The sequence below is a fragment of the Natrix helvetica genome (assembly GCF_964273705.1).
Source record: "Natrix helvetica genome assembly, chromosome: Z".
In the NCBI taxonomy this organism is placed as follows: Eukaryota; Metazoa; Chordata; class Lepidosauria; order Squamata; family Natricidae; genus Natrix; species Natrix helvetica.
The window spans coordinates 330829-343691 of record NC_138554.1 but is presented as its reverse complement, the minus strand read 5'-3'; the positions used below and the strand labels follow the sequence as shown (position 1 = coordinate 343691).

Here is a 12863-nt window from a genome sequence, read left to right as displayed (position 1 = left end):
GAAGCCTCCTTGGCGTCCAGCCGGTTCTGTGAAAGACCAACTGACACCGCCAGTTGTTTCCCTGGCTCCTGAAATAGCAGGAGTGGTGGGGTTTCAGAGCTAACTTGGGGTGGGAGGGGATGGTCAAAGAGAGGGTCTCCCCCACCCCTCACCCCACCCCCGCAGCTGGAGAAAGCTCCATGGGTTGAGCTGAGCAGCTCAGCCAGGAGAGCAAGGCAGAGGAAGCAACGGTGCCCCACCCACTCGGGCATTACCCAAAAAGTCACTGAGCCTCCAACTGCTGGAGAAGAACCAGACGCTGCCCAAGACTCCTGGGAGGAGCAAAGGGCCCCGGGAGCCCCTCCCCCTCCTTCCTGCCCCCCCCCGCACACTGCCCGGCATCGACCACCAGGGGGTGGCCACTGCTGCCCCCCCCCCGCAAAGCCCCCTGCCTGCACCAATCCAGCCTGGCATTACCTGCCTGGCTCAATCGGCCACCCTTCCCCGGGCGGTTCTAGGTTGCATGTTTCAGGATGCCCTCCAACCCCCCCTCTCCCCCCCCCCATTCTGTGCGTGGCCGGCTATGGAAACTTCCTTTGGTGGCCGAGTTCCACGTTTCCTGCAATCCGGGCACAGAGAAAGAGTCGGGAATTTCCAAAACTGAACCCTTAATTGAGTCTGGCTGCTTGAGCTGCTCTTTTTGCTCCTTTCCCTCCTCTCTCCCTTCCTTTCGGGTTTTGCCTTTCGCCATTCTTTTATTTTGGGCTGTTCCAAAGCCTGCTGCTTGCTCTTGTTCCGCCCCGGCAGGGGCTCCACGTGCCCTTAAGAGGCGAGGCCCAGGCGGGCGGCCCGTGCCCCGCTGCCACCCCCCACAGCGCTTCTAAGCAAAGCAACCACAGGCATGTCAAAAGTTCCTGCGTGAGTCAGGAGTCTGGCAGTTTCTAGAAGCTTTGGGGGCTGACCTGCTTGATTTGTTCCTGTCCTTTGGGCCCCTTGCGAGGCTCCGTCCCGTCCACTCCCTTGCGACACTCGCCTGCTGGGCTCTGTGATCGTTTTGCTCCTCTTCCCCTTTTCGGCTGCCCCTCCCTGCCAGCCCTGGAGACCTGCACGTGAAGCCTCCCAGAGACAGCTGTGCCCCGCATCCCAGCCCCCATTGTGACATCTCAGCCCTCCCCCCCCCCCCGTTGCTATGACGCTACTGCAGCAGTTTGCAGTTGCTCCTCTGGGGTCAGGACTCCCCATACCCCCCAGACCCCAATTTGCTTCCTGGCCTCCTTGAGTTCTGAGTCCCCTCCCCATTCTTTTGCAGCAAGGAGGCCCCCCCCAAACACCAGGATTCGAACCCAGGAGGCTGGGCAATGCAGGTGTTAGCTAACAGTGGGGCCTGCCGGCAGGCAGGAATAGACCAAGGTCAGCCTCTCCTATGGCCACCGCCGCCGTGCCCCTCTGCAGACTGCTTAAGGGCAAAGGGGCATCAGCAGATTGGAGGGCTCGTACCCGCAGGAGGGAGGTTTCCACTTTGGCCCCTAGTGGGGCTGTGACATTTTGAAAGCCAGGCGGCTGAACGGAAGTGAGCCTCCAACACAGCACCTGATGCAAGCAGCCTTGCGGTTTCTGACTCGGAGGCGAAGGTTTGGTGAAGGCGGCCTGTTCCTTCCCAGAAAGACTCGGTGGAAAAGTCCAGAACTGCAGCCCACGAGTCAAGCCTCAGGGTCTGCTTCATGGGCGGGGGGGAGGGGGGAGAGTGTCCTTTGGGGTGCCACGGAAGTCCGGCCCCTTCTGGGAATTCAGGAGCTGCAAATCACAGGTGGCCACCCTCTTCCTGGAGAGGCAGAAAAGCCCCTTCTTGTACCTGGGGAGGAAACAGGCCGGGCTGCACTTCTCCCACTTTGTCCACTTTGAGACCCTCCAGTCTTAAGATGGACAATAAAGGAGAATGTATGTAGCTCAGGAGTGATTCCAGGTGGACTCTGGGCTGGGTTTCTTGCAGACGTTTCACGACCCAACTAGATTTTATCATCAGTGCTGCAAAATGTTACTGCTAACTCTGATGGTGTTACCTAGTTTGGCAATGAAAGGCCTGCAAGAAAAGGTGCAGCTTTGAGAGCAGCAGGGAGCCCTCCACTGAGACCGCAGGAGGCCCCTGGCAGATCTGATGGCCCAGTGGGCTTTCCTCAGGCAGGAGGGCAGCTGAGGGGGGCAAGGACCATCTCCTCTGATAATGAAGTGGGGGACCTGGGGCCCGATTAGCAGAGTGGGACATGAGGCCCTGGAGACCAATGTCTGACATGCTCAGGGCGCCAAGAAAGCCTCCAGGTGGGAAGCCAAGGGCCCCTCAAATCATGTGGGCAGGACGACCTTTGCCAGCCAGGCGGGAGGGAGGGAGGGCCTCAGGCCCAGCACCAGCCCTGCATGGCAGACAAAGCAAATCTGCCTCCCAGGCTCCCTTCTCCCCTCGCCCCCCTCCCGGGGGTCTCAGCAGCCTTTCCCAACGGGGGTCTTCCACTCACGGCTGGGGAGGGGGCTCTCGGGGAGGAGGCTGAAGAGACCAGGCTTGAAACCATCTCCCACCCACCCCTCCCAACCGAGCTGCCCCAAAAGAAGCTGCAGGGGGCAGCCGCAAGTGGGGCTGAGCCAGGGAAAGTTTGGGGGGGGGGAAATCACACCAAAAAGGGCTGCACCTTCCCAGCTGCTCCCCCCTCCACACGTCCCCTGGGGGAGGCTCCGGCATTCCCCCCCCCCCCCAATAGAAGGGGAAAACTTTGCAGGGCCGCCGCCTCGCCCACTTTTAGCCTCCGGGCGCCTTTTCGCAACCTCTCCCTGCCCCCCCCCCCCCGGCCGCTGGAGAACTGGGCGACCCCAGACCCCGCTGTTCCCCGGGGGCCTCCATGCAGCGTGGGGGGGGGGCAGGCTCAGCTGCGGCCCCTCCCAGGGAGTCCGGGGCGGCGGGTCCCGCTTTGTGCCGGGAGTCTCCGCCGCCCCCTCCCCCTCCCCCGCTCCAGGAATGGAGGGGAGGAGCGCCTGCGCGGCCCCGCCCCCCGCTTCCTCCTCCTCCTCCCGCCGCTGCTGCTGCTGCTCGGGCGCTCGGCTGCCTCTCCAGTCCTCGGCGCAGTCCGCCTCTGAGCTGCTCCCCGACGCCTCGCCCGGCGCGCCTGCAAAGCCCCGCGGCGACCCCGCCGGCCCCGCTCAGCCGCCTCCGCCTCTTCCTCCTCCGCCGGCGCCTCCGCCGTCGCCCCCGCTGCGGCCATGAGCGGCTGGAGCTGCTATATCGACAGCCTGATGGCCGACAACACCTGCCAGGACGCGGCCATCGTGGGCTACAAGGACGCGCCCTCCGTCTGGGCCTCCGCCCCGGGGAAGACCTTCGCCGGCATTACGGTGAGAGAGGCGGCGGTGGCGGGACCGGCGGGCGCGGGAGGGAGGGAGGGCCCGGCCGCTTCCGCTTCCTCTCCCGCCGCCTCCGCCGGGCCTTTGTGCCGCTGCCGGGAAGCGGAGGCGGCCGGGATCCCCGGAAAGGCCCTGTGGGGCTCCGGTCAGGGGGCGGCTGGGGGGGGCCGGCGCGGGGGGGGGTCGGTAGGAGCCCCCGGAGGGAACTTCCCCGCCGCGCCCCTCTTCGCCCCGCCCCCCGCGGGCATGTGGCGCCCGCCGCCCCCGGAGGCCCTGCAGGGCGGGAGAGAAGGGCCGCCTCCCCCTCCCTCCTTCCCTCCCGCGGTGCCACGTCCCCACGCCCGCCGCCCCCGCCGCCCCCGCGGCCTCGTCCGCCGCTGCCCCGGGAGGCTCCAGGCGGGCTGAGCGGAAGGGCGGGCGGGCAGGCAGGCGCGGGAGGGGAGGCCGGGAGCGTCTCGGGGCTCCCGCGGGAGGAGGCGCCCTGGGGCACGGCTTATCGAGAGGCTCCGGGGGGCGGAGGGGAGGGAAGCGGCCTAAGTTCCCGGAAGCCGCGTAGCCGCCGCGTGGGGGGGTCTTTCCGGCCCTCTGAGCTCTGCCGCCCCGAGGCCGGGCTGCCTGGGTGGGGCGGGAGGGACGGCCCCACGCGGGCCTGGGCCGGGCGCTTCCGGCCCCGTGGACGCCGCCGCCGCTGCTCTCCGGCCAGGCCTGCGGTGACGGCAGCGCCCCCCCTCCTCCTCCTCCTCCCGGGCAGAGAAAGGGGCGGCTGAGGGGGGCGGCCTGCCCTCGGGGGCTCTGGAGGCCGAAGGGCCGTCCAGCCGGGGCCGCTTCTGCTTTCGGGAGGGGCGGGCGCGGCTGAGGAAGTGGGGGGGGGCCTCGGATGGCGATTGACCCCCCCCCGCCCGCCTCCCCCCTGCAGCCGGCGGAAGTGAACGTGCTGGTGGGGAAGGACCGCAGCAACCTCTTCGTGAACGGGCTGACGCTGGGCGGCCAGAAGTGCTCCGTCATCCGGGACAGCCTCTACCTGGACGGGGAAAACACCATGGACCTCCGGACAAAGAGCACCGGCGGGGCCCCCACCTACAACATCACCGCCGCCATGACCAACAAGAGTGAGTGGGGGGAGGGGAGGGGCGCCTGCCCGCAGCTGCCGGCCTTTCCCTGCTGGGAGGGGCCGCATTCCTTCGCTGCCGGCAGCTGTGAGGGGCTTGGGGAGGGGGGCTCAGGGGAGCAGGCAGCTGTGGCTCAAGGCGGCCCGGCCATAAATCTGGCTCAGGGCCAAGGGGGGAGGGAGAGGAGCATGGACTTTCCAGTCAGGCCCTTCCTTTGGTGCAACCCATGCACTGTAATGGGTCAGACCCCATCCCCCCCCCATATTACCTTTCCCAGCCCAGTTAAAACTAAGGCCACATTCCAGACCCACAGCTGCCCCCTGCATCTGTCTTTGTCCTTAAATGGAAGGGCTTCCTGTGCACCTGGTTCCTTTAGCTCCCCCGCCATAATCGCTAAGCCCCCCCAGGCCATATTTGGCAGAGGAGAGCTCCCTGGGGGGGGGATATGTTGCCCCCCCCCACCCCCTTGCCTGCTTGGCCACTGACTGCTTCTCTCTCTCTCTTTTCCCCCCACCCTGCAGCAATCGTGCTCCTCATGGGCAAGGAGGGCATCCATGGCGGCTGCATCAATAAGAAGTGTTACGAGATGGCCAACCACTTGCGGCGGTCGCAGTATTGACCCGCCTGCTGGTCCCATCTGTGGTACTACTGATGGAACGGTGTGAGGATGTCCAAGACGGCAGCGACCGCCCGGGGCGCCTGGCCTTGCCACTGCGGGACCAACCCCGGCACACGATCGCCGCTTATTCCAACTTTTCCTGCTCACAACCTCTCCTTCCTCCTCTTCCTCCTCCGCTTCTCCTGTTTTTTTCTAATGTCCCCACTCTGCCCCAGGACCCCCCCTCCTGCCCTCCGTTTCTTTTTTGCCATTTTTTTCTACCACAAATCCTTATTGCTGCCAAATTTTCTGGTTGTTACAAGGTGTAGCTTTTTTGACGAAGAAAACTATATTGGAACAAGAAAAAATAAAAATGAATTGAATTCTAACATGGGAGTTTCTCTGAGCGCGGCGAGTGTGTGTCGTCCCCCCCCCCCAGGGTCTCCATCCCCTTGGACTTGCCCCAGAGAGCAGGCCTGGGAAACAATGGGGAAGCCATGGGGTCTGGGACAGAAGCCTGCTTGTTCCTGCAGACAATGGGGAAGCTGCCCTCCAGCCTCTTCTGGCTGCTGTGTGGTCAGTTCAAAGAAGCTGGATGGGTGAGGAGAGCCGGCTTCCCTAGGCAGGAAGCCCCAAGGTGTTTCTGCGCCCGGACCCCTCCCACGTTCACTAGCATCCTCCCCCCACATGTGGAGGGGTTTTCCCTCTCCCCTCTCCAAGTTCCCCCACACCAGTGTCATTTTTGGTTCGTTTTGCTAAGAGAATGTACAACACAGAAGGTAAATTGTATTTTTATTGAATAACTGGAGGGCTGCCTGCTCCTTCCATCTTCCCTTTGCCCTTGCAGAGGCTGACCCCCCCCCCCCCCCGTTTGTTAGCAGCCTGGTGCAGAGATTTGGTGTGGGGTGGTTCTCGCCCCCCTTTTCTGAAGGGCAGCTCCCTGGGGAAAAAGAGGTTCAGTTGGCACATAATGGTCCAGCCAAGGAAGCATAGAGGAAGCCAGGCCTGTGCAGCAAGAGGGGATGGATCAGGGCCCCCTCCCCCAGGCTCTCCGGAAGCTGCTCCAGGCCCTTCTGCTTGGAAGGGCACCCAGAAGTGCAGGAGGAGGCCTGGACTGTTGTCTCCAAGAATGCTGGCTGGAGGAGAGCTGGGGAGCAGCCCAAAAGGGCGTCTTGCGCCCAGGGTGCTTGCCAAGGACCTTGCCGAGTGTCCTGCCAGGGGTGGCTGGCAGAGAGGACCCAGCCCACTCTTCACTTACGAAGACCTCCCGTGTCCTATACCATGTGAAGGGGGGAGGGGGAGGGAGTGGCATGTGCAAGAACTTAGGACCGCACACAGCAAAGTTACAAATCTTGGAGGCCGGGGCCTGTGCAAAAGGCCTCTTGGGCAGCCTTTCCCACCTGTACTGAGGAGGGGGCCTGCCTGCCCCCAGGAGCCGGGGCCACAAACGCCCGGGGCAGGAGTGGTGGGCTAGACCAGCAGCTGGCTCTGTGAGGGAGGGTCCTCGGCCAGAAGCCCCTGGGGGCTGGAGGGAGCTGACTGGGCCATGCTGCCAAAACAGGAGGGGCCCACGGCCGTGCTGGGCGAGGGGCGCAACAAGGGGGTGCGCTCTGAATCATCATCATCTTCTTCCTCCTCATGCCCCAAGTCCAACGGCCCCGCCTCACTCTGGGCAGGCACGGCCGGGTCGCTGCCCTCTTCCCCTTCCGAGTCCGAGTCCTCCGGGGAGCGCGTGACGCGCTGCTTGCACACGGGGCAGGTCTTCTTGGTCTGGGTCAGCCAGGGGTCCACGCACTTGCAGTGGTAGGCTGCAGGGGGAGACAAAGGGGCCCTGGCTGACCGGCCGGCCTCGGAAAGCCTTTGGATGCCCGGCCACCTCGGGGCAGAGCCCCACCCCCACCCCCTCGGGCGGACCACCGGCCGGCCCTTGGCTCACCGTGGGAGCAGGGCAAGATTCGCAGCCGGTCCCCATCCTCGTACTCTTCCAGGCAGATGGCGCAGACGTCGTACTCGTCCCCTGTGGGGGAGAAGGTGGGGTCCCCACCCCCGCAGCCATTTAGGGGCTCTTCCCCACTGCACCCCCCCTGCCCACTGGGCGCCCACCCAGAGACCGGCCAGGCTGCTTCCGGCGGCCCCCCTCATTCCCACACTTGGGCGGGCAGCTCACGGCCGCTGGGGGTTCCCCGCAGGCTGCGCCCCCAGACGAGGCCGGGCCCGCCTTTCTTTCCCCGGACGGGAGGCGCGAAGTTGCGGCCCACGAAAACAGGAAGCCGAGCAGGGCGTCTCGCAGCGCCCGCGAAGGGAAGTGGTCGGAGGGCGCCTCGGCGGAGCTCCAAAGAGCCGCGCGCCCGGCCTTATAAGGCAAGAGCTGCGCTGCGCTGGGCGGCCGCCGCTTCCTTCCTGCCACCCGACGCCGCCGGCCCCGCCCTCGTCCCGCGGTGGGCAGAGCGGCGCAGCCCTCGCGCCGCCTGGCCCGCCGGGGAAGAAGGGCGCGGGCGGGGCCTGGAGACGCCTGCCTCGGCGCTGCGGGGGCCGGGAGGCCGGTGGGGCGCCCCTAAACCTGGCGTGGAGCACGTGGCCCCGCGGATTCCGCTGGCCTGGATCCACGCAGGCTTTTTCCGCGGCTGCAACGGGGCTGATTAGCGCTCCAAGTTAAGCGGAGCAGGAAACGGGCAGGAGGGCGGGGGTCCCGGGGGAGGGGCTGCTGGGAAGGGCGAAGGCCCCCCCTCGGCCCTTCCGGCCAGATCAAAGACCTCTGGGCCCAAGGGGGGAGATCCTCGGCATCCAGAAACCCCCCTCCTGCCCCAACCCAGCCCGGGACACGCCTCTCTCTGCACCGGTCCCCAGGCCTGAAAAGGGAAGGAAGGAAAAAGGTGGGGAGGGGGGGCAGCAGTGGGGTGACAGGAAGGAGAGGGGAGAGGCAGGTGGGGGCCCTCTGGCTGAGTCAGCTGACCTCCCTTTCAGCCCCCCCCCGCTTTTAGGTTGGCAAGGTGAGTAGAGGCAGCCCCCCCATTTCCCTCCCCCCCAGCCCTCCCTGACCTTTTTTGTACTTGTGCAGAGGGAGCTTCTTCAGCTGCTCCTTGGACAGCCGGTCCTTCCGCAAACGCTTGCGATGTTGGACACACCGGACAATCTGCCACAGGGGGGGGGGGTTGCCCAGATGCCAGTCTTATTACCCGGGGGGGGGGAATTGAATGCACGCACACGCTCGTCTACACGCAGAGCAGAAGTGACCCCGTCTCTGGGAATGAGCAGCCGACGGGATCAGCACCCTGGTTGTCTGGCCACCCGACCGGCCCCCAGCAGCGAGTGGCTGCATTCTGGGCTGCAGGGGGCTCCGCTGGGCCAGGGCACAGGCTGGGAGGCGGAGCTGGGTGGTGCAAAATCAAGGGCCGGAAGCTGAAACCCCCCCACCTTGCCCCCCCCTCCACCGGACCCGTGTGGCCCCTCACCAGGATGGTGCACATCACGGCAATCACCACACCCACCACGCCCGTGAAGGGGATGAGGTAGTAGCCCAGCGGGAAAATGTACTCAGGGATCAGGAGGACGTGGCCCCTGTGGAGGAAGGGGGGCAGAAGCATTAGGCCCCTGGGGGACCAGAGGGCAGAGATGTCCGCTCCCCCCCCGGAAAATTTCCCAAGCAGACCCGGCTGCAGAGGAGCAGCTCCCTCCTACCAACCCCCCAACCCCCCAGGACAGAAGCCCCAAACGAGACGGCCCTGCACAACTCTCTTGAGTTTCGCCTTGCAGCCGCCATGACACCCTCCGCTCTCTGGGCTCCCCACAGTCCCCCCAGGGCCTCCCGCTGTGCCAGGGGGGCCTACCTACCCTCTCTCGTAGGTGAAGAGGCTCCGCAGGTAGGTGGCCGCCGTTTCACCCGTGAAGACGGAGGGGACGGTGATGTGCCTGCGCAGCTGGTCTGGGGAAGCAAGAGGGGCAGTCGGGCGGGGGGAAGCAGCAGCGGGGGGACACCTAGGGCCCAGCACGAAGCCACCCGCCTCCACTCACCGTCCTCCCAGACCATGTTCAGCAGGTCATCCGAACCAACGTTGTGGACAATGACGCCCAGGAAGCCTGCCTGCTGAGCGTGGTAGACCTGCCGGGGGACACGGGAGGGGCTGAGGCAGCCAGAAGCCCCCCTGGCTCCGTCCACACACACGGGGGGGGGCAGCCCTTCGCCTCCCGTGCAGCGTAGAAATCCCCGCCAGCCTCACCTTAATGTCAAAGCTGCAGTTGTACCGCTGGACGAGGGCGATGAAGACGCTGCTGTTGGACGGAGGTGCCTGGAGGGGCAGGCAGGCATTGGCCGGCCTGGCTTCCACGAGGAGACCCTGCGGGAGAGGCAGGCAGGCAGGCAGCTCAGGGAAGAGGGGGGGTGGCGCGGAGAGGGGGGGGGCTCCCCACCTGCCCAGATACCCACCATGAGTCCTTCCCGGGGCAGCGGGTACCCGAAAATGGCCGGCAGGTCAGAGAACTCCATGCTGGTATTGTGGTCCGAGACCTGAGGAGGGCGGAGGGAGTGAAGGAGGCAGCCAGGGTGGGGGGGAGGCAGAGTCCAGTCACCGTTCAGGCGTGCCGGCTGCAGCCCTCCCACCCCCTCAGGAGCCCATCTTCAGACCCTCCCTGCCATCCCTCTCCTCTCCAGCCAAGCTGTGCAGGGCGCAAACTGTTTGGGCAGCTGTAGCTTTGCACACCAAGCAGCCCCCCTTGGTGGTAGGGAAGCGCCCCCCCCCCAGGCTGAAACCGGCCACCAGGAGGCCATCTTACCAGCGGAGCCCTGCAAGGGGCTTGCCATGGTCCAAGCGCCCTCTAGTGGCGGGAGCTGGCACTTCAGGAAAAGGGCAGGGAAATGGGGGGGGTGTTCAACTGACCCACCAGAGACCCCCGGTGGTGCTGAGTGGGGGGAGCTCACCGCGTGGATGTAGCCCTTTGCGGCCGGCAGCTCCCACAACAGGCAGACTGGCAGGACGAGGGCGGCGGCGGCGGGCAGGAGGTGCCTGGGCTGCATCCTGAAGCGTGGGGGGCAGCCGGAGCTCCTAGGAGAATGGGGCAGAGCCTGTCAGGCAAAGGGGCTGCTTCTCCCCCCCCCAAGCTCCCTCTAGGGCAGGGAGGTGCCCGCCAGACCAGCTGGGCACTGAGCCCCACCAGGGACTAGCAGCACTGGTTGTCCTGCTAGGCAGCTATTGCCTGCACCTCTCCTCCTCATCCGAATGAACTCGCAAAGATCACCGGCCCATCCCCCCCACCCAGACTCTGCCTCCTGTTGCCAACGCGCACGACAGAGACCGGCATTCAGCTCTGGCATGGCGGGGGCACACAGAACTTCCAGACAACCTGGCAAAGAACTACTGATGGACAAAAAGATCTCCCAGCGCCAACCCGGTTGATGGGAGGAGAGGGGTGAGCGGGGGGGGGGAATGACTCCGCCACAAATCTGAGCACCCATCAGATCATGCAGCCTTTGGAGTCCCCCTTGGTCGCTCCTGGGGGGGGGGGCCTGCAGACGCAGATAAGGGGCAATTGGCCTCTACCACACAGCAGCCCTCCTCCTCCTGGACCCCACCCCAAGCACCTTCCCTGCACACTTGAGTCAGTTCTTATTGAAAAAAGTTTTACACAAACAAATTTTCCCCCTTTTTACCCCCCCCCACCATATAATGTAAATCACATACAAATACTGTACCCTCCCCTCCCCCATCTTAAAATAAATTTCTCATTCAAATATTGTGCCCCCTTACCTCCCAACAATCATAATATAAGTTTCTCTTAAAGTAACAATAGCCCAATAACCTCATCATCTAAATTAATTAATCATATATAAATCCTAATATAGGCTTCTCTTCTGACCAGCTCCTTTGCAAGGGCACCTGGTGGGCCGGGCAGTGGAACCCTGGGCAACAGAGGTGGTGCCGAGAACAGCTGCCGGGGGCTTTGCAGGGCAGCCGGGCCAAAGGAGGCCTTCCACTCATTGTGCCAAACCAAGGTCTGCTTCAATTTGGTTTATTAAGCCACAGCCAGCTGCATTGACACACAGACCCACACAGCTGAACAGTGCCAACCCTGGCCGAGTCAGGGCGCCCGTCCTGGGCCCCGAAGAGCCGAGCGGGGTGATCAGGCCCATCGCAAGGAGGTTTCCTCCACCAGGCCAGGCTTCTCTCAGGCCCTTATAGAAGCAGCCCTCATTTAATGACTGCCTCACACAATGAACATTTGCCGTTATGACAGCAATGAAAAAGTAGCTTTGCAACAAATCTTTGTATTTAGGCACATCTGTAAACCAAAGAAAAGCTGATTGTAAACACCGTCGCAGTTACCTCTTAACAACCGCTTCGTTTAAGGACGGAGTTCCAATTGCGGTTGCTAAAGGAGGGCAACCCGCATCTCACCCCTTCCCTCCAGGACAGAAGGCACTGACAGGAGCGCCTTCAGGGGACGCTCAGAGAGGGCGCCTGCTGGCAGAGCAAAGGCTGGTCACTGCAGAGGGAGAGAACCAGTGGGCATCGGATGCCAGCAGCCCCAGTGCCTGCCCTTCCGCTTCTGCCGGTGGCCTCCCCCCCTCCCCCGCAACCAAGAACCCGGCAGCCAGGAACAGTGTCAGCCTTCCCCAAAGACAGCTGCGTCCCCCCAGGGAGAAACCCCCTGCTCAGCTCACTCCCAGAGGCTGCTCCAGCAGCAGAGCCCGGTTGGTGGCCCTGCCCGCTGGGGGTTGCTCTCCACCTGGGCATCCAGGCCCCTGAGAATGGCACCATCCCCTCCCCCAAGCCCCCTCTGGTCTTCCCGGGTAGGTCAGCTGATTGCCCCTTGGGGGCCTCTAAAGCCAGCTCAGCTTCCCCTTCCCTGGGTGCTCTGTGTGCCCAGGTGGTGCCCCAGCCCCCCTAAACCCCTTTTCCTTCCCAGATCCCCTCCTGATTCCCCAGCAGATCCCTTGAGATCTCTGCTCAATCAGGGCTCCTGAGGGGGAGGGGGGCTTTCTGCTGAGTCAGCTGGCACTAATGGAGTCTCCCCGGAGCCCCTTCCCCTCCCCTGCCCCCCGCATTTCGCCCCTTCATCTTTTCCCAGGCAGCCGAAGGGTCTCCACCCGGGTCTTCCTCCTTTGCGGGGGGGGGGGGTGTCTCTTGGGCGGGGCTTCCCTTTGCTTGCTTTGAACAGACCCTCTGATTCCTCCCCTCCCCCCCCCTTTGTCTCTAGGCTGGGCAGAGCCATGCCTCGTTTCCCCCTCCCCCTCCCCAGGGACCCCTCCTCCCCCCGAGCAAGCCCCGGAGCCCCAGCCCGACCACGGGCAAAGCGAGTGGCTGCTTCCCATGGGGGCTCCTCCGGGCAAAGCCCCCCTCCTCCCGGTCCCTCCCTCCCTCCGGCCGGGACCGCCGCCGCGCCCCCCCCCCGGATCCTCCCCTCAGCGCAAGGGCCCCGCAGCTTCTGCCCCCCGGTGGCTGCCCCGCCCCAGCCCCAAGAACCGGTGGGGGGGGTCCCGGTGGCTCTCTAGACTCCGCTGCTCCGGCCACGGGAACGAGCGGCCCAGGCGGGGGTTCCGGCTGTATCCCCCCCCCCCGCCCAGACCCCCCGCCCCCCCTCACCTTCCCGGAGGGGCCTCCGCCGCCCACCGCTCTGTTTACAAGCCCTGCGCGCTCCGGGAAGACGCAGCGCTCTCGCGAGAGGCGAGCAGAGGAACGCCCCTCCCCGGGCAGCCTCCGCCCCTCGGGCCGGACCCTGGAAACGCCGGGAGTTGTAGTCTCACCCCGTTCTTCCGCACTCGACCACGCCCCTCCCCTCCCCCACGTGACCGCCGC

The 12863-nt window shown here is 64.9% G+C and overlaps 2 protein-coding genes across 3 annotated transcripts; one reads left to right on the top strand and one right to left on the bottom strand.

Moving 5' to 3' along the window:
• Positions 1–3038: 3038 nt before the first annotated feature.
• On the top strand, positions 3039–5462 carry LOC309401825 (profilin-1). Its single transcript, XM_081971111.1, has 3 exons — positions 3039–3357; positions 4283–4475; positions 4997–5462. The coding sequence occupies exons 1-3, from the start codon at positions 3226–3228 to the stop codon at positions 5092–5094; spliced, it is 423 nt and encodes a 140-aa protein (XP_081827237.1). The 5' UTR covers positions 3039–3225; the 3' UTR covers positions 5095–5462.
• Positions 5463–5847: 385 nt separating this feature from the next.
• Positions 5848–12787, bottom strand: LOC309402128 (E3 ubiquitin-protein ligase RNF167-like). 2 transcript variants are annotated; one of them, XM_081971724.1, is made up of 11 exons: positions 12651–12787; positions 11391–11550; positions 9989–10112; positions 9497–9577; positions 9291–9407; positions 9085–9172; positions 8905–8995; positions 8526–8631; positions 8113–8206; positions 7010–7090; positions 5848–6881 (listed from the first exon to the last, which is right to left on the bottom strand). In XM_081971724.1, the coding sequence occupies exons 3-11, from the start codon at positions 10082–10084 to the stop codon at positions 6544–6546; spliced, it is 1092 nt and encodes a 363-aa protein (XP_081827850.1). In that variant the 5' UTR covers positions 10085–10112; positions 11391–11550; positions 12651–12787; the 3' UTR covers positions 5848–6543. The 2 variants fall into 2 exon arrangements, with proteins under 2 accessions (XP_081827850.1, XP_081827851.1); XM_081971725.1 differs by lacking the exon at positions 11391–11550 and having other exon boundaries at positions 12651–12766.
• Between the last annotated feature and the right edge of the window lie 76 nt (positions 12788–12863).

Excerpts from the sequence above, each read along its gene's own strand:
- LOC309401825 (XM_081971111.1), top strand. The coding sequence starts at position 3,226 with ATGAGCGGCTGGAGCTGCTATATCGACAGCCTGATGGCCGACAACACC. Across the intron at positions 3,358-4,282 it reads AGACCTTCGCCGGCATTACG|CCGGCGGAAGTGAACGTGCT; the intron begins GTGAGAGAGGCG and ends TCCCCCCTGCAG. Across the intron at positions 4,476-4,996 it reads CGCCGCCATGACCAACAAGA|CAATCGTGCTCCTCATGGGC; the intron begins GTGAGTGGGGGG and ends CCCACCCTGCAG.
- LOC309402128 (XM_081971724.1), bottom strand. The coding sequence starts at position 10,084 with ATGCAGCCCAGGCACCTCCTGCCCGCCGCCGCCGCCCTCGTCCTGCCA. Across the intron at positions 9,408-9,496 it reads TGCCCCGGGAAGGACTCATG|GGTCTCCTCGTGGAAGCCAG; the intron begins GTGGGTATCTGG and ends CCTCTCCCGCAG. Across the intron at positions 6,882-7,009 it reads AATCTTGCCCTGCTCCCACG|CCTACCACTGCAAGTGCGTG; the intron begins GTGAGCCAAGGG and ends CTCCCCCTGCAG.